This window comes from Ischnura elegans, chromosome X, assembly GCF_921293095.1.
Source record: "Ischnura elegans chromosome X, ioIscEleg1.1, whole genome shotgun sequence".
Lineage (NCBI taxonomy): Eukaryota > Metazoa > Arthropoda > Insecta > Odonata > Coenagrionidae > Ischnura > Ischnura elegans.
Window position 1 is genome coordinate 100,800,780 of NC_060259.1, and position 21,164 is coordinate 100,821,943.

General features: G+C 36.8%; 1 protein-coding gene across 3 annotated transcripts in view; it reads right to left on the bottom strand.

The window, feature by feature from the left end:
* The window catches only part of LOC124171902 (exocyst complex component 3), a 32,944-nt gene that overhangs the window by 4,090 nt on the left and 7,690 nt on the right, over positions 1-21,164 (bottom strand). For all 3 annotated transcript variants that reach the window (XM_046551300.1, XM_046551299.1, XM_046551301.1), the window contains exons 5-11: positions 19,068-19,322; positions 18,833-18,988; positions 17,242-17,367; positions 16,943-17,125; positions 15,535-15,710; positions 4,289-4,406; positions 162-314 (exon numbers count right to left, since the gene is read on the bottom strand). In XM_046551300.1, coding sequence (XP_046407256.1) covers positions 162-314; positions 4,289-4,406; positions 15,535-15,710; positions 16,943-17,125; positions 17,242-17,367; positions 18,833-18,988; positions 19,068-19,322 — 1,167 coding nt within the window. The remainder of the gene's footprint in view (positions 1-161; positions 315-4,288; positions 4,407-15,534; positions 15,711-16,942; positions 17,126-17,241; positions 17,368-18,832; positions 18,989-19,067; positions 19,323-21,164) is intronic.

A 21,164-nucleotide genomic window follows, 5' to 3' on the forward strand; every position in this document is an offset into this window, starting at 1 on the left:
TCAATGCCAGTATATTCTATGATATAGGCTCTATCACTTCTCATTTGTGTACACTTATCAAAATAAACCATATTTAGCATTCAAGAACAAAAAATGGTCAAAATTTATGGTTTTAGCATTTTTACAGAACCATGTACGATCATGAATTACTTCCAACTCACCTGAAATGACCTGAGGAGAGCCTCATATTTTTGTGCTGCAGAGCTGTCATGATACCCAGCTTTCCAATAACGCTCCTTTGTGTGGCGTGCAAGCTCCCTGAATTGAAGGCAATTATTGGCAATTGTGATAATGTAATGAGTAAAATATGGAACCTGGAAAAAAACAAATGATTTTCATATTACTTAATGGAAAGTGTAGCCCATTCTATTCACAAAAATATGCTGATTACATGCTGATTTCACGTTGGAGCAGAATGGACATACGAGAGAAACAAATCAATAAACACCAAAGATCAGTGGTGCAGGGAAGGTGCAGACTGATGTTGACAAAATTTTGTCTGTCTACCCATTGACAAAATCTGTGCACCCATTCAAACCCAGATCGACTCAGTTATTCCATTCTTAACCCACTATCAATTGCTGGTGATCAAATCATCTTACATGTCTGAACATATTTTTCATGCGTGAGATGGCAGTCTGGTAACACCATGGATTTATACAGCATGAAAGCATGATTGACATCGAAGTATTTTGCTTCAAGAAATTAGACTTAGAAAATGAAATTAATTTCCAAATGATGGTATGATGTAGTGAACATCATGGTCTGGACATAAAAGTAGTTGAAGTCATGCAAAGGAGCATGCTTGGAGTTGGCAGCATAACTTACACAAGTTGTTAACGCTAATATGACTATTCATAAAGTAGACTATGAAAATCTTGCATTCAAAATTGAAGTTGTCAAACAATACTGCTAGAAGATAAACAAGTTGAGGTGAGATCTCTGCCCAGCTCTGGTATGGCATCGATCACCCTGGCATTGTACCAATCAGTCCTTGCAGTGAACCTCGGCTCACTCTGCACCACTCGGCACCACTGTTACCGATCAACCACAGACAGCCGGATGGACATACTGAGGGTTCACCCTAAACAAAGCCACTCTAGTCTTAAATGTTGCATATCTTTCACAAAGATTCAGGCCCGCAAGCTGGGTAGTCATCCAGTTGAATTGGGCCACACAATTTTATCGGTGCGGTTATGTATACACATTGTATTTTAGAATATAATTTTTTTATTATAAAAAATATTTTATAGTTGATAAATATTTTGTAATTTTATAAATATATATATATATCATCATTTCTGATCCTAAGCTTCCCAATCTGTCAACCCATTATTATCATAATATTATTATTTGTGATTCTTAGACATTTAGTAGCTGGTGAAATAAATATTGTGCAATTGTGTTCGGAGTTATATTTCTACCATCACTGATAAAATGGGTGATATTGTTTACTTCCAAGTTAAGTAGTTATGCACTGCTTTGAAGGGATACACTTTGTGAAACCCAGCATATACCATGGGCAGGGACTTCTTGGCCTCACTATACCCACATTTTTTTAGATATTAGTCAAAGATCTTTTGGTGGTACACTACCTATCAATCGGTACAACACGATTCCAACAACAGTAAACAAGTGATAATAAAAAGTCACTGGGACAGAAATATTGGCACTTCATATCGAATTTTGTAATTTCACGATTTTTAAATTAATCGCAAAAGATGCTCATTTGCTTTTTCTAAGTTCTTTTGTACTATTGTAATCATTAGAAATTGATTTGGATTTAATTTTAGAAAGAAAGCATCTAAAATGCTTTTATAGAAATATTTAATACACAAATTACCATAATGCGCACAAAGTGGAATTCCGATTTAGCAAATATGGTATTTTACGAGAATCGGTTTTAGCGAGTGATAGTCCTTGCACTGCAAAATGACCATTGTTTTACATATGAAATAAATCGGATTTGACAAGGTCAAAAAGTTCCTTCCACAGTGTACGCTCAGTATTACGACAGATATTTCTCAAGGGCGATGCACCGCTGGGCAAGCATTAACTATTATGTTTTCTATTACCTGTTTATTAAACTAAAAATGCAAGATGTGTGTCAGATCTACAACACCTAAAGCCAGTTACGTATAAGCATTTATGTGATTTACGGCCTTAAGTACGCTCCGCACGCTCCCATTTTATGTTCTTCTTTTGTTATGGGCAGCTATCAGTGGCAAGGGAATGGGAGAAAGATGACAGTGGGAGAGGGAGTTAGGTAATTCCCCCCATCCTCTTTGGCTGGCTTCATCACTGTAATAATATAATAGGCTACTTCTTAAGCGTGAGAACTTACAATGTGGTGACACCCCCTCCATCTTTTACAGAGTGAGGTATGGAAGTTGAAAGTGCAAAATTGTCATAGTTAGATCAGCACCCTTACATTGACTTCCAACTCATGGGAAGCTAGAGCAATGTTACCTGCCATAGCATGCTATCCGGCAATGCATATTTTGATATTTCATATATGCATCAGAATGTAGTTTCAAGACATCGTCACCTATTGCCATGTAGGAAAATAACAATTATTACCAAGATGGCAATATAACAATCAACCTTAGGTTAGCGAACAAGGACTCAGCACCGCCGAGTAATCAACTGTAGAAAATTTGTAAAAGCATAATAACCCTGCTGATAGCAGAAATCCTCTTCTTTGTGATCAATCATAGTGAATCTTCATTATCTCTTCTTCATACTCTCGAAAATTCTGTAAAATTCAAAATTTCACATCATATCAGCAAAACTGTGATGCACTTCCACACAATCCCTTCAATTTGTTTAAACGAATGGCTTAATTTAGATGCATGTTACTCTAATGTACTATGCGAGCACAATTAAAAATTGCTATTTCCTATACCAGATCCTTTGAATCTCTTGCCAATGATTAAAAGCTCCTGTATACTGACTCCTATGTACATATAAAATAACATTCCGCTCCAAATTTTGCAACACAGCACATGCGTCCTCGCTGATCCATTCCCATGCGGTGCTTTTATCGTCGGTATGTAAATCATCAACATCGTCATTCCATGTAACACTTGGTTAAATATCTTTAACCTTTGTGTTGTCGAAATTCCAGACTAATTTTAAAATTTAAACAAACAATAGCATATCATCCAACAACAGGAGATCATCTTCCTTCCATGATAATACATTGGTCATAATACATTAATCTTCTATATTATTTCTACTGTAGAGATACCTTTTTCTCAACTTATACGCAACCAAACTCTACAAATGAGGTACCAAAATGCACAGAATTTATCAGAGAACATGCGACGGCATATCTTACTTCGTAAATATTGCTATTGTTTCCTAAAATTAGTTTTTAAATTAAAAAGAAATTTTAAAAAATTTAAAATAAAATATAAAACCAAAAACCGGTAAATATTCCTGACGTTAACGTCGCACAAACTGATACATTTGTTCATTTGAAACAATATCTCGCACTCTTTAAATAACTTTTATCAAAATACGGCTGATTCCACATTCAAGTCTCCTGTTGATACATAAGTATGAGTCATCATGTGCATTTAACAGAGGATAGTGTAATTACTTCCAATGTTGTGTTTAAAGAGGTCCTCTGACCTCAATTTGTACATGAAAATTCCAATTAAATTTGTACATAAGACCCTGCCTTTTTTTCTACATTTTAAAATTAGAAACGCACCTATCCCTCTGTGGACCTGCATTGAAAAGAGCGGGGGAAGCCCGCTGGGAGCGGGCGCATCATGCTCGTATTAGATTTTTATTTTCAAAATCAATGGTCATGTATGTTAAGTAACAACTATCATTGAAAAAAACCAAAACAATGAAGTTAGAGCATTTTCATAAAACTACATTGGAGCCCCATGAAGTCAAAAGTCAAGAAAAACTAGAGCAAAAAGGTAAATGTTGAAATGAATAACTTCTTTATCTCATCATGGCCACAACATATTAATGTTCCAATCAACATTTCAATATCAAAGAAAAGAATTGCCTTGCAGCTTTAAACAATACCTTTTCGATCAGTTAGTAATGCTGGATGTCTGGGCCACACAATTACTATAACAAGGTCATCTTGAGAATGAGATATGGGATTTTCATCCATGGCCATTTTTTAAAGTGCCAATAACCTACATGGTTAACTTGATGATGAAATGATACAATGAGAAATGAAGGATAGCATGATGCATTTGGTGGCAAGAATACAATTGAGTGGCACTTAGTGGCAAATTTTATTTCATTTAAATGAACTCACCTGGCTTCTGTCTTCAAAATGTCGGCACTTGAAAGCAATGATGGCCTCACGATACATCTTACAGTATTTAATAACTTGCTCCATTCCTAAGACAAGGGCTTTGAAAGTCAATTCTGGGCTAGAAAAATTAAAATGTGAAAGTAAGAACAAAATGCAAGTTAATGGTTAAGTCTCATCTTAATACACAGAGAAGAAAGATCTTAATGATACCCAATTTTGCACACAATTCACTTGCAAAAGTCAAAAAACAATAATCATTTTTTCTCTGTATCCATTTATGCAATATGTTCAATTTTTGGAACACCAACAAATAATACGTAATTTAACACTTTGCGTGCCATGGACGTAATACTACATCCTGCTATTTTATTGGCTTTGTATGCGTGAAGCCGTAATATTTTGCCCGTGGTACTTTTCCAGTTTACTGCTTAGTGGTTCTGTTATTTCAAAAATCAACTTCTCGATAGAAAAAGAGTTCACTTAATGTCTTGAGGATGAAAATCCTCTGTAGCTACCGGCAACCTTGGGTCGACCTACCCATCCGTCCGCTCCGGCAGCAAAGTGTTGAATTTTGCTTTGGCCCCAAGGAATAAGCGCGGCGTATTGGGGCATTGGTGTTCTTGTCCCTTTTATCTTTGCCTACTTTGTGTGTAAATTAATTTGCGGAAATAAACATTTGTTGAGGTAGCAGTGACCTTTTTTTGTCAAATGGGATATTTTGGTTTTTGGCGAGAGAACGCTTGGGTTTTTACTGTAGTGTGCTTTAGAAGCCTGGAATGTGTGCCAGTGGTGTGATTTGCTTTTTCGTTCTGTGCGTAAATAATCTCATCTGTGCGTGAAATCATACTTGAGTTTCTCATTACCACTGTATTTGTGTGACACGGCTCCTGCGCGGATATATCCTGGACAACCCTGGTTGGAATAGCATACATTTTTATGTCCAATCCTGGACTTGTTCTTCCTCGCTCATAGTGCTGGAGTGTCATCTTGTGAAAATCTATTGAGTACTTATTTGTTCAGCATGGCAGATGGTACAATTCGTGATGAAGACATTTTGGATGAACTTTACCGTGACTGGGCGGAAATTAGTGAAGATGATAGTAGGACGATCCAGACCTCCAAGAAATGGTGGAAAATTATGTTTCTGGTAAGAAAATTACTCTACGTTTTTCTCAGGAACATATTATTTTTTATCCCTTACCTATGCATTCATATTTTTGCTAATAACATGCTTCGTATACCATCTAAAAACCTTTGTTTTTGTGTCATGACAGAATCCAGTAGCAATGACAACGTCTGTGTATGCGGTGTTGCGCCTGATTCAACACCCTTTTAGGATCCTCTAAGGGTCAGAGGAGGGGTTCCAGAAAGAAGACAGATGCATCAGGATGGCTGGAGTGATATAGACCGAATGCCGAACATTTCTGTTTTCAGGGGCCAGACAGGTGAAACTGAGGATACGGGACGAGATGCAACTAGTGCTTTAGTTGATTTAAAAAAATTATTTTATTGATCAGGATCTCTTTAGCCACATAAAAATGCAGACAAATCTGTATGCTACACAAAAAATTCAAGGAAAAAGGAGAAGGAACGAGATATCACGTAACAGTAGACTATCCAATTGGAGAACTGTAACCATTGGCGACATCAAAAAATTTCTTGCTATTATTTTACACATGAGCATCAGTCAAAGACCAGCCATGAAAGACCATTGGAGCACAAACCCAGTGATATCATGGAGCTTTTGCCCAAAATTAATGTGTAGGAATAGATTCCTATCAATAATGGCTAATTATCATCTCAATGACAATAGCCTCATGAAAAAAAGGGTAAGCCTGGGTATGATCCATTACACGAAGTCCAGCCAATGTATGAAGCTGTTCAGAGATGTTTCAAACTTGCACATTATCCCTCCGAAGATGTGACAGTTGACGAGGGCATGTGTGCATTTCAAGGAAGACTTTCCTTCAAGCAGTATATGCCACAAAAACCCAGCAGGTATGGCATAAAGCTGTATATGTTCTGCTGCTGCTGTAAAGCTGTGTATGTGTATCAGAGTCTAATTCTGGGTATATTTGGAATTTGGACATTTTGTGGGCAAGAAAATATTGTCAAAAATGTAGTTCTCAGGCTACTAGATACCTTATCTGGGAAAGGGCACACAGTTTTTACGGACAGATACCATACCGGCCCTGTTCTTGCAATGGAGTTAGAGTCCATTCAAACGGGTTTAGTTGGCAAAGTGCAGAAGAACAGGTGTGGAATGCCATTGGAGCTCCGAAATTCTGCATTGGAGCGGGGAAATACAGGCGGTCCTTGACTTTCGTACACTCGACTTTCGTACAATTCGCACTTTCGTACGTTCAAAATTGACACCTTTTACTCGACTTTCGTACGCTAAATTCGGACTTTCGGACGTTGGTCTGTAATTTTTTTAAAATTCCCGCGATGTTTATTGCGCATCCCAACATTCAATTGTTTCAAATGGCAGTATCGGCAGTATACACTAGCAATACGAACGTATATAATGAAGGGAATTGTTGGTAATTGACTCTAATCTAGGTGATTTATTTGGGAGAGACTGCCTGCTATAGGCTCCTTTATCAAGAGAAAGAGAAAGCCTTCATTGAAGATATTTTTCAAAAGAAGTTGACCAGACATCATCGAATAGCTTTCAATAAAACTATAGTAAGACCTTTCTAATTGTGTTTTTTTCGTTTGAGTGCTGTTTAATTCATGTAAACCTTCAGCAACGATATTGCACGAAATATTACCCGAATTCCGTTTGTCTTTTTTTAATAACATGCGGGTTAGACCATTTATGGTCTAAGACATGCGGAATATACGCGATCACGAATGTCACCTGCCAAATATCGAATTTTGGTGTAAAAATTAAAAGGTATCCAGAGTGCGGGTTCAACAAATACATTTTGTTATGCTTCTTGATATGTCCTTTTATTTATAGTGGACGTAATAAGTGGCATGTCAACTTACACGCCAAGAGGAAGTTTCACTCGATAGCCAACGGAGTTCTTGTTTTTTAAACTTTTATTTGCATTTTCTGCGTATTTTCAAAAGAAATTAGATGATTTGAGGAGTTTTATTAACATATTATTAAAATTAAGTCAATTGAAATGAATTCCGTGAAAAAAAGGTTTTAGTACGTATATTCCGCTCTTTTGGAACGTAACCCCTAATTAGTATGGAAGTCAATGGTTCGACTTTCGTACATTCGACTTTCGTACAAGTTTTCGGGAACGCATTGTGTACGAAAGTCGGGGACCGCCTGTACGATTTTTCGCCGAAGAGGCAATATCCTGGCTCTTACGTGGAAAGATAAGAGGGATGTGTACATGCTTACTACACATCATAGGGCAGAAATGGTTACATTCAGTGATCGGAGGGGAAAAGAGAAAGCCAAGCCTACAGCTGTGGTGAGCTATAACAAAAAAAAATTTGGTGTCGCTCTTTCAGATCAGAAAATGTGCTATGGGGTATTTGAACATCGCAGTGGCAAATGGTGGCGTAAATTAGCATTCCATATTTTATTCAAGTGTTTCGAATGTGTGTGTAATGTACAATAAAGTGAAGAGGAAAAACGTTTCAATGATCCAGTTATTTTTGTAAAACAATGATTATTTAAATATTTCCTTGGTTTGATTAATTCAAATTCAGAGTAATATAAAAATTATAGCGGATTTTATGCCTGTACATCATTTGTTGCAACTTTTTTATTTTTCAAAAACACTAGGTTTTAATTGCTAAATTATATATTTAAAAGTTAGCAATACATTTTATTCACCTCATTCATTAATAAAGGCAAAGTTCATTTTTCTTGAAGAGCGCATCATTATAAACATAGTTTTGATGCTAATGTTTAAAAAAATGTACAAATTCAGTAAAAATGGCTGGATTTTTCTGTAGGGCTTTTAAATATACGGCTGGCACCCAAAGTGTCAAAGACTACTAGTCATAAAACAGCAAAATATTCTCTGCATTGCAATATTACGTCAACAAAGTTGGTATGTTTGGCTAAGCAATCACAGACAGTGTCTTGAGAAATATCACTAAATTTTTAAAGCAACCTATAGTAATGAAACAAAAACTTTTTGCCACAGTTAAAATTATTTTAAAATTTGAAAATTTATTCTAAAATTTTGAAAATGTCCCTTATAAGTTCAGTGACAGTTATTTATTAGTACTATAAGATGGAAAATTTGGACACTTTTGTTTAAGTTACATGCTGTTATTTTACAGTTTTCACAAGGCAACACTAGGCAAATGAACCAATATCATGGGTACATTCAGCCATGCTGAATGATTCCTATTGCATCCTGATATGGTTAGCACTGTGACATTAAATGCAGTGGCGGCTTGCCCATAAGGACTCTCGGACGCCGCCCCTCCCAAATATTTGAAAAAGTAAAAAAAAAAAAATATCCATTAATTTATAATTATACATCTAATTAATCAGAGTGTTTTTTCAGTCGCATACATCGAAAGTGTAGGTAAAACACGAAAAGAAATAGCGCGAGAAGTTCGTATCTGTAGCCATGGGGCGCTGGCCAGAACGTCCCAATCCATCCCCATGCAGTTATATGGAGAGTGGTAGTTGTGGGGGCCGCTGGTGCTATGATGCGTCTAATGTTGTGCCTTATGGAAGTTTTGGGACGTCGTCCGAGAATGCGCAGAGCGACGAGTGAGTTGACATCGCTGTGCCGCCCGGCGGGCGTATAATCTGGCTTCTACTTGGTGCTGCCACAGAAAAGGGACCTACGGAATCAGAATGGTCACTGTACTGGGTGTAGTTACACGATTTTAATTTTTAATTACTGGTAGGTATTGCTACAGAAAATAAATTATCTCATTATGCTTGCATTTTTGGGTGTTTGAATTCCGGAACACATAAAATCCAACCAGTTAAAGGCCGTATTGACGTAGGAAAACTATTCTCGAGTATTTGCCACAGTTCTGTTATGATTACGAATTTCAAGAACCTTGGGGAAACTAATATTATAATATTTAGGCCTTAACAATGTATTCATATCTTCCCGATGATGCAGAACCTATTTTTCAGATAAATTTATCAAAAGACCTGCAGTATTGGGAAAATTCAGTTAACATTCCCACTGATTTATGATTTAAGAATTAGGTGCATGCGTGCTAGGGTGAAGGATTGAACATGATTTAACCCATAAAACATGACTTTAAATAGAGTCATTCAATGAATGTCAAGAAGTGCTGCGTACAACGCACCTTTTGTGTGTAGGTCCATCATTTTTATCGCCGTCCTTGTTCTATTAGTTCATGTTCACCTAATTCCTCAGCGGCAGAGCGGTAGCTGTCTGACGGAAAATGTCCATTTGGGTCTGATTTAAGTGGCTTCGAAGAGTTCATATCATGGTGCGGAGATCCTTACAGCTCCCATCTGTGGCACAGAGTCGTCTTCTTTTACGATCTAGAATTTATTTTCTATTATATCATGGCAATGATTTCGAAGACATGGTTATTCCAAGTGCGACCCGTTGATGCTTCGTGTGTTTACCACATACGAATCTTAGACTCAAGGAGAATGTCCATGAGGTCTTTTGTTTGCTTGAATGCCTTTGCTGACCTTAAATTTGTCCCTCAGCTGAATCAGCATTAGTGGACCACGACTTCTATCTCCCCTGAGTCGTCCTTATAGTAACAGCAAGACTCTCGGAGAGAACGGAGTGAAATGAGTTCAGACATCATTTTCGAGGAGTTAACTGTGCGTAATTGCCGATTAAGAAGTTCCTTAGTGCTGCATGTACATTCAAGAAGAAAATTTTAATTAATCAACAGTGCTCGTTTTTGTTTTAGGGAAATATAGGGAAAAATTGTCCCAATTCTCTGTCTAGGCACCTTGTTCTTTTTGGTCGTATTTTTCATCGGCCTATTTTGTGTCGTCCCTTGTTTATTATAGACTAGTACCCTTGCCATGTGTTCAATCCGAACTTGTCCGTGTTGTCCGGCACTGATTTCAACGAACGTGTAATTGATCACTTTGCTGGACAAAAGGAAAGAAGGATGGACTTCTGCAATATAACTAAAGGAATGTGAGTATTTCAGATTTTGTTAAAAATGTGTGTGATATGTTTAATTACTGATTTTAAATCATATTGTATTCAAGAAGCAACGCGAACACCGCAATCAAAGTTTACATCTGCCATAGCAAGGCGCATGCATTCTAGTAGTGTTTGTTGCCTAGTGGAAGTCAGTGACACTCCCCTCCCTCCTCAGGTGTTACAAGTGTCATTGCTACCTAAATCATTGCAAATATTGTATAGATTTGACAAATAACGCATTATGATTGCAAAGCGAACAACAGAAGTGTATTGCGGGCATATCCGCACGAAGATTGTAGGCGCTAAAGCCTAAAGTTACGTATCTTCGTTTGTATTTGCAAAATATCGCAGCAAATATATTTTTATTCTTCAAGATCATTGATCAGTATAATCTAGAGTCCGGACTAAGCCGATCTGTATGACCGAGAGTCTACTGCATTAAGTATTTATTAACCCATTACCGGCCGAGTAAAGAAATACTTGAAAATATATAATTTTTTCTTTTCAATTTACCTAATAACATACTAAATAAGGTAAATTGAAAATATGGGCCTTCAAAAAAATTTGCTTATGGTAGAAAAAAAAATGTTGTGTTTTCGCAACGTTGGCCGAATCCGGTATCTGTATGCAGTTATGCAACCCGCATTACAATACATTGCCGTCACATAGGAATATGCTGTTTTTACTGTCGGATATAATCCTATACCTTTTTATGCCACGTATATGACAAATATCGTCATATTGGATAAATAAAATCCTTAGATATTATGTTTCCAACGAGATATTGTTGTTATTTGACCTAAATCCACTATAAAATAGAAATGCTTTACGGTTTGAAAGAAATAAGTCAAAGCGAAAATTTTCTCTGAAGAGCATGTATTTCACATTTTTTCATTGACTTTAATTTTATCATTGCAGATTGAATTACAACAATTAATGGCTAATAATGAAATACTCAAGCATTTTTGGTGCAATGGAACATAAAATTTCGTGCATTCAAACATGGTTTGGCTTTTAAACTGTTTCGGCAACTACTGAATTTTTTTTAACTCTATGGCCAAATTCGTCCCTTCATGCTTCACGAATCCGCGATGAATAATGTGGCCTAACTTTTTCTATGTTTATGGACGCGAATTTTATAGGGGTACGTCATCTACTGACTTATTCACTTCACTTTTTAGATGCGTCCCTGCTAGATACGATTTGAAGTCTACCAGTGAAATTTACTTCCGTTGCATAACTTGTACAATCCTGGCGTTAGTGCAAACGCTGTCCAGTAAGTTGATAAGCTAGGACCTTTTTTCCCCTGAATTCTACTGTGGTAATTTGCATTTGCATTATCAAATAGGTCCACACCTTCCATGTATTTACTATACTCCCCAATAACACGAATAGTATTTTCTTTTATTAACATAGAATAGAATGTGAAATAGTATTTTCTTTTTTCTGCTGAAACTTTTCCCTGTGCCAAATGGAAGCGAAAAACTTGTATTGCTGTCTACAGGGATAATCTATTTATCATTCCATCGAACAATACTAAGACCTTCGGCTTTATCAAATGTTTGTTTTCATGTTCCTCTAGGTTTCACGTCGATGGTTTTATTATATTCTATCAGGCACTCCTCCGTTATACGTATTTACTCGTATTTTCACGGATGGCTCCATTGACAAATAATCCTTTTTCTTTCAAAACAATAAATAGTCTTTAAGATGAAAAGACGTTATTGAAAAACATACGACGATTCGAGGGATCAGGGATAACCTTGAGAAATTCCAGAATAACACTTGCTTCCAAGCCTAAATTTCGATAGAAGTAATTTTCTATCGCCTGGTTGAACCCTAAATCCGTCTGAATAACATAAGCACCAAAGTTAAAAGCAAAATCTAAAAGGCTTGTTTTAAAAGAACATTTATGCACTGTAATGACCAAAGTAAGGTACCATTTGCTCATTATTTCAAAATTTATGCGCAAATATTCCGAATTGTAATAATTTTAATTCAAGTCGTCAAATTGAGGTCATAATTTACAAATGTATTACAAATTTTGTCATTTTTGTCCAGACAGGAATTGTCTGAAAAGTGTAGATTATTTTTTATAAATCTAAATATGTTTTGATTCAATCATTGCCGAACCAAATCTACACCTTATCGTCTTCATTCACCCAATATCCTTTTGTGGAAGTCGGTGATATCGCTAAATCGTGAAGTACGAGAAGGATTAATAAGGAAGGAAAGGAACTCGTAAGGAAGGATTAATTCGGATTGAAAGTACAAAGTTTTGTTCCGTTGCACCCGAAATGCTTTCATGTAATTCATAAATAATCATTATTTGTTGTAATTCAATCCGTTGTGATAAAAATGTCAATTAAAAACTGGAAAATATGTTATCTTCTGTAAAAATATTCACTTTGACCCATTTCTTACAAGCCGTAATGCATCTCTATTTTATATTGGAGTTAGGTAAAATAATGCAGCATCTCATTGGAAATATAATATCTAAGAATTTTACTTATCAAATATGGCGATATCTGTCAAATACGAGACATAAAAATGCGTAGGATTATATCTGACAGTAAAAACGGCATATTCCTACGAGACGGAAATATGTGGTAATGCGGGTTGCATAACTGCCTATAGATATCGGAATCGGCCAACGTTGCGAAAACGCAACATTATTTTCCGGATCTGATTTTCGCTTAATGTTGACTCCCTGACGAAATATAAGCTTTAGTATCTGTTAATTGAAATTTCTACGTCCACATGGACGAATAAAAAACTTAATAAAGGGAACAGTTACTCTTAGGAAAAATTATTTATCTTGCTTAACAAGAGACTCGAAAATTGACACATTTTGAGTATTTTTATAAATATCGAAATGCTTATTAAATGTCATTATAATCTTACTAAAAATCAGTTTAAACTTATTTTTATCGAAAAAAAGCGAATTCTACATTAATAAAATTCAATTGAAACATTTTTTTTGCATTTCTCAATAATGTTGCGTTTTCGCAACGTTGGCCGTAAATGGGTTAATCAAGCTTTATTAGGAAAACTAGGTATTTTTGTTGAAAAAAACGGAACATATGGCATCACAAAATTTAATTCCTAAATTGCCGTAAAAACTTAATAAAATACACGAAATATTAAAAAATTATGACCCCCCGGGGGTGTGGGCCCCCCCCCCCCCCCCCAGCATTTGACTCACGAGCCGCCACTGATAAAATGACTGAGGGAAACGACACAACATTGCACACTGATCAATTGATATCTTAGAGCAGAAATAAATACATTAGTATACTGTTAGCTTTGAGCCAAGCGAAGAAAACAAATGAAAATGATGGCACAAAATCATGCCCTTGTCCTGCACAGAGGCATGAAGGCAAAATTACTCCCCCAATCTTACCGCCCCATGAACTCCACGTTTTTTACGTGCACCCTCTTATACACAAAAAGAGAGATACATGATATTTGTACCACTTACAATTCACTTCAGCTTTTTTAGGGATGTAATTCCTTATTTTGATCATTAAGGAGCAAACAGTTTATACAGCAAAAACCTACATATATGAGTTGTTTATTAAGTCTGGGGTTATTCAATACAGGCAGGCCACATTCAATTTAAAAAATTAAGGTAAAAATCCAAATACAGTAGAACCTCGGATATACGACCCTCAGTTATATGATGACCTCACTTATATACCAATTTTTTTGGTCCCATGAATAACTCATAACGAAAGGCGCCAAGGGGCCCATGGCTTAGCATCCCTTCTGCTGGACAGATTGTTGCACTGGAAGTGCTCTCAGTGCAACACTCAAGTAGGGATAGGGCCATCTCTGAAAATTTTCTGCCACTGCCAGTACTTGAACCCCTGCCCACAGGGTGTAAAGCCTTTGTGATGCATTAATGAAAATTTTTTCCCCAATAATGGGATTCATTTGGATGACTTTCCTTGGGTATCTCATTTCTTCAATCTCCAATCTTGGTTTGTGTGGAAGTGATGAAATGAATTGCCTGAAAACAGCTGTTCATGAGCCAACTTTTTTTGAAAATTGCTTCTCTGCGAACATTTAGTATTATGAAATTCCATTCTGAAAATTTTCCAGGGTAACAGCCTTGCAGCATGGTGCCAGAAATGCTAACAATTCGACCAAGGCTTTCAACCATGGGAAACATTGTTCAGGAATGCAAATTTATGTTTCTCCTTAAGTAACACATTGTCTGTGGTGTTGCTTGTAAATTATTAAAGTAAAAAGATTATTAGGCTGCATTATCTTGCCTCCAAATGAGTAGGTAATTACAACTTGGAAACTTATCAGAGCTCATTGAAGAGGGTTTCATGCTCCCTTACCGTAAAACTTCACATGTGAAACTTCCTCACCAATGAAACATTTTTTGGTTCTCCGCTGAAAGTAAAGCTTCGCTAAGCATTTGACCAGAAATCGGGGGATCCAGGTTCGAATCCCAGTCAAGGCGGATGATTTTTTCTCTGTGGATATTTTGCAAGACAGATGCTGACCATTAACCAGGTATTGTCCTTCAAAACTACATGTTTCTCCACGTTTGATATGCGATGACTATTTGCAGTATAAATGCCGCAGGATGCCCACTTGTGGTGGTAAATTTAGCACGCCCTCCGGAGCAAAAAACCCCGCTTAATCTTTTCCATGCTCACCTCTGAGGTACAGACGTGATGGCACGATGCTTACAAGTAAGAAAAGCAAACAGGAGCTTTTTTAAAAATGCGTCACTAAGGGAGCAACTCCCCATCCTTCCACTTGCTTTTAACATAGGGTTTCAGATGACCGACTCACGCTGAAAACCAAGGCCACTCAGTTCCCCTTGGACTTGCGACTGGTGAAGGGGAGGGGGGGAAGATAAGAAGTTTGTGTAAGAGACGCACCCCCATTTTCAGCTGCAATTTCTGGGAAAAAAGGTGTGCCTCTCACGCGCGCTTATACGGTACTTGAAAGGTTGTACCACAAAAATGAGTAAGGAAAAATGCATTTTTAATTGGCAGATTTGATGATTAAAATTCACTTTAAAAATTGTGGTAGGCAAAAATAGTTTATGATGATCAATTCGTAAATTTAAATCTGTAAGGGAAAGTAAAAAAACTGCTTTTATATGATATAACACAGGAAGTTACTAATGTTTACCTGATGGTTTGTGTCACTTGTAAATTCTGATCAATCATCTGATAAATGATGACAGGCGAGGCAGTATGGAAGTGGCCATCTTGGTCGTCACCTTGTGGGGCTTCACCTTTTTGCCAGTCCTCCTTCTCTGTCAATAATGTCTTCTGCATCCACTCCGAGTAATTATTCTCCATCGTCTGAAATGAAATACACATTTTTGTAAAATTTGCAAAATTCCCAGTGAAAGAGGCTCAGTTGTACCAAGACCTTTCAAAGGAGCTAAGTGCTGCCCAGATCAACTCACTTTATGGCACAGCATTCAGTGCTCTCCATTAACCCTTGAGCAGGCACGCCTGATATTTTTACACGACCGGGCACATGGCATACTTTGTACACGACATATGTATTCACATGATAATACTCGATTTTTGTTCAAATTTATCTGTAATTGTAGAAATTAGTTTATGCTTGTACATTTATAGGTGATGCAGGTATAAAGATACACAGGTGGTACTAAGGGCATACCCAGGATCATACCTAGGGAGGGGCAAGCCATGGTCTATGGGGGACCTCTCAAGCCATGGGATTTATGAGATTATTTCCATGAAAAATAGTTTTATTTTAGTTACATATCTTACAATAATACATATCATTTTTCGTGGGTTTAAAGAAAATTTGTCGAATACTTTCGTTTCATTTCAGTACTGATTTCGCTTAAAGACTTTTGCGATTTTTGCTTCTAGGGGAGAGCAGCTGCCCCCCCCCCCCCCTTGCCCCTCGCTCGGTATGCCCATGGGTGGTACAGGTGGTACACAGCTGGTCGCATGGCGTAGTTTATACACCACTGGTGTCGTGTTCCTCTTGCCAATCTTAAAAACATTTGCTACAATACTTTGTACTTTAAAAACTCGCACTATAGACAATCAAAATGACATTGTAAGAATACATGAGGCCATTCAAGAAAAGCAAAGCACGAGGTACAGGGCCGGTCGCGCGGCGTACTTTGTACGCCACGGGTGTCATTTCGTCTTGGCGATCTAAAAATAAATTAGATACAATACTTCGAGCTCTGAAAAGTCACACAATAGACAGTCAACGTACATTTTAAGAATATACGAGGCCATTCTATACCAGAATGTACGAACAATTTTGAAATGCTTGGTTTTTGAAGATTGGCTTTTGATACTTTATAGGCCAGCACGCCCGCTTGAGGGTTAAATGTCAACCAAATATCAGTTATGCAGCTAACTTCTGGTTGAAAAGACTTTCCTGAAGTAGACTTGTTCTGTGTAATTTAATCAAGTAATGGACTACACATCAAGAAATCAACCCAAATTGCATTTCCTAATCCCTAGGCAGAAAAAGAGAATAATGATGGCAACAATCGCACCAGCCAAATAAAAAAATTGCTTACAAAAAATTTTCTTACCTTCAAGTAGGTCTGTTGAAGCTCATCCACAATACTTGGCTCAAGCAAAGGCTTGATTGATGACTTATCAATATCGAGCTCAGGATTCTGCATTAACTCCATACCTGGGTATGTATTCATTATCCAAGACAGAAGAGAAACAATTTCATTGCCTTGCAAACCACTCTGAATAATTTCCTGGAGCTGAAATATGATGGTGAGCACTGACATCATAAGTGTTCTCTGAAGAAAAAAACATCTATGAGGAGGCATACCATTCTCCTCTATAAATGAGAAATAGAATTCAGGACAACACTTACATGACGTGAAAGGCAGTCATGGTACATCTTCAGAAATGTTTTGGTTATCTCATAACTTGGAGGAAAACATGGAACACAGAGTGTCTTCACAACCCTTAGATCCTCCAAGATTAACTGCCGAGTGAGCTGAAAAAAGATAAATATTTAATGAAGGACACTATTGGTAATGTCCACATAATTTTTCGGTGTGTGTACTGGTTATCTAGTGTTTATACCTGATGATGAAGTTCTATGTTGAAACCATAGTCAGGTAAACGTGAAATAACAAAGTCTTTGCTTTTTTAATCACAATAATTGCCTGTACTATTTAATTTGACTACATACTTGCTTCCATTTACAATAATAATAATAATAAATATAAAAGAACATGTCAGAAGCTATCCATTAAATATCAATTTACAGGAGTTAACATATCATTATTAAAGGTATTGAATTGTATGCAATTAAAGCAATAACAACCAGGAATGAAAACTTGAAATGGAACTGGAGTGAGCCTCCCGCATACATAATATATGATTTGGTTATCAGCCAAAACCAATATTAAAAGGAGAGACCTTCATTAATATGATCTATTTATGTTCACACTCAAAGGAAGATACCCTGTTATCCGCACAAGGTCAAACTTAGAGGCAATACAGAAAATGGATTAATGCGGGATACAGATTTTTGGAAAGGTATCCAGTGAGTCCTGGTTTTAAAGTTAAATACAATAGAAAGTATTTAACAGTAATACATCCAGGAGTTATGCAACCTAATTTACTTATATCCAACCTAATAATACAATTCTACAACAATCCTGATCCTATGTCACTTTGAGTTCTTCCTCAAGCTAAGTGATCAAGTAGAGGAGTCTCTGTAAGAGAATGACAGCTAGAAAAATGCTGTGCAAAAGGAAATACCAGTAGTTCTAATTCCTAGGTAAACTACAACTTAATGCTAAAAGGCAAAAAAGGTTGTACACTGAAGGTCCAGTTGATGTCTTAAGTGGTACTTTTCCGACTATGACCACTGGAATGGTGGAAGGAACCATCCTCTTATTATTGCAAAATGAATTAATATTAACAGGTTTCAGTAATATTTAATGATAGAATTACCATTGAAAATTACAGAGGTTTATCATAACACAGATGATGCAATTTAAAGTTTTAAGTTTTCAACAGAGCAAAAAATACTTTTAAAAAAACCATAAAAAAGAGGAAATACTCTCAGTTAAAAATGCTCTCATATGTACTCTGCTAAGAATAAGAATTAAGTGAGAGGGTTGAGTCTGGCCCAAAAGAGAGGGCTTACTCAATCACTAGGCTGGGTCTTTAAGGGTAATAGCATGACTGAGTAATTTGTTTGGGCGCAGATCCCTTCCTACCTCCAGCCTCAATCTCCTGAGTTGGATAACCTTAATGGCTACTGCCAATATTTATTCCGATACATAGATATAACTGTGTCTATAATGGCCAACATTTGGTGTGCAGGGGACAATGGCCATAAACTTGAATGCAAATGAAAACCAAAGCAAGAATTTAATCAGTGAACCACTTCTGAAAAGCCACAGCCTGAAGTGGAAAAGGTAGAAAACAGTAAGCAGAAGTCTTACCTCTAGATACCTCACCAGCCACATTTTATTATCGTTCCTTTCGTCCACATGAGTTCCTTCAATTCTTTGAGCGACTTCCTTCTCTAGCACTTCCATTGCCATCTCCCGCCATTTTTTGGGTCGACCAGGGGGTAAGAATCCACTTTCCTTGTGCCTCTATATATTGCAAAGATTAAAACAATGATTACTTTGTTTTAACACACAAGAACAACATGCATTATTAAAATATACACACCTGAAGGGCAAAGGTATCAGCTTTCTCCTCCCTTTCTATGATACGAAGGGCTGTCACAATGACAGTAGGCTCCTTCCTGACTGTATTTAGAGTGCGACTCAAAACAAGTCTAAGTTGCTTCTCCAACAGCTGTGACAATACCTCCACATCTTCAAAATAAGCCTTCAGCATTGATTTATCCGCAGGAGCTTGATTTGGTAATTTATGAAGTTCATACAATAAATCATCCCTTGAGTTTTCCAAATCTGTGAGAGACTGAAATATATGGTACACATTTTTCACTGTTAACTCAACAAAAATTCCTGTTCCAGAATGATGGAAAGAAGACGAACAACAGTAATTAGGACATGCAGAAAGAGAAATGGTACTTTCACTGAGAGATGAACGGTAACATCCAAAAGTACTGCAACAAATTGAGCCACTTTCACCAAAGTTTGGAAATACAAATATGTAGTTTACACATTTTCCATAGTCAAAGAAAGAGGGAAATTTGAACAGCATTCACATCAACCATAATATTGTAAATACTTTGTATCCCTATGACTGCTTCAAGATTCAACCAGGAACTTGATGTAATTAAATCGATATGTTCTAATAACGGCTATAATGATGACCTCATCCGTAAATTACTGGCCAAAAAAACCCGAATAAGAGTATTGCCACCCTAACCAGTTTGCTGCCAGTCCCCAAAACAGAACCCAAACGGTGGTGCAAATTACCTTTCATTGGCCCCCTGTCTTACAGTGTTCACAACCTCATACCCAAAGACAAATACCGAGAGTGTTTTTTACTCCCCGACCTCCCTTGGTAAAGTGATATTTAACTCTAAGGACAAAGTGCATCCTGAAGACAAAAGTGGTGTCTATGCCCTGACATGCGATGAGTGCAACGGTGTGTACGTCAGTCAAACAGGCCGCAAGTTTAAAACTCGTGTTGATGAACACAAAAGAAGTGCTCGTTTGTAAGACTCCATTTCCCATTTTTCTAAACACCTGTCCGAATCCGGCCACAACAGTGATTTTAATATAAAAATTTTACATGTACATGACTAAAGTGTAAAACTGGATATTTTAGAAATCACCATATGCACTCATGCACATTACATTGAAATTTTTAATGATATGACTGTATTCAAATGTTCTAATTTTTTATCTACTGTTTTAAAATCTGACTTCTTCCTTGATAATCCTTCTATACTTTGTGTTTTGACCCTCCAATCCAACCAACAATGCTCCTCCTCATTTAGATCCCCCCTCCTCCTCCTTCCCTCACACTATTGTTGGATAAATAAGGCTGGGCGTTGTACGCTATTGCTCAGTTAGTCTCAATAATGACGGTGTAAACGTCGAAACTAGTAGACAGCTTAAATAAATTTTGTGGAATAGTACTGTGTTTTTGTTTCACCATGAATACTACATCATTTATGAGAATTGTTTGAAGAATATGTAGAAGGTTTGAGTTAACATTAATTGTGCAGCTCATGCTTCTGCCTCAATTTTTTGGTCATATAACCTGACTTTCTTTCATTCCTTTGAAAACAATTGCACGCGTACACCAAATAATAAAATAAAAATTGAATTAAATACTTGTAATATAACACAAAAATGAATGTTCTCCATCTATTATGAGGACTTAAGTCTGCAACCATTCAAAAATATGCCCATGCATAGAAGCATACTTTCGTACCTGAACACCAGATTCCCTTTGATAGAACATAATGCGCGTAAAATACAATGGAAGTAAGTCGAAATATCACTGTAAATTATGCAACTGCCTCTTTCAATGAATAAACACCTGTCACACTCCCAGACTGGTTTGCAAATGAACCAGGAAAATTTTGCTGGAGACTTGCCAACCAAAATGTTGGATGGCCAACAACTTAACCACTGTAGTGGTACTGTGGTTAAGTAAGAGGTAAAGGTACATAGTAGGCCATGTAAAGGAGTCCTTGGAATTAATTCAACAGTTCAAATCCTATGACGATTAATTTATTTTCAAACTTGAGAAATACGTCAAAACACTATTCTTCCCATCTACTCCATAATTGTGGAACCACCATTCTCATATATTTTAGATAAAATTTATTTGGTTTATTAC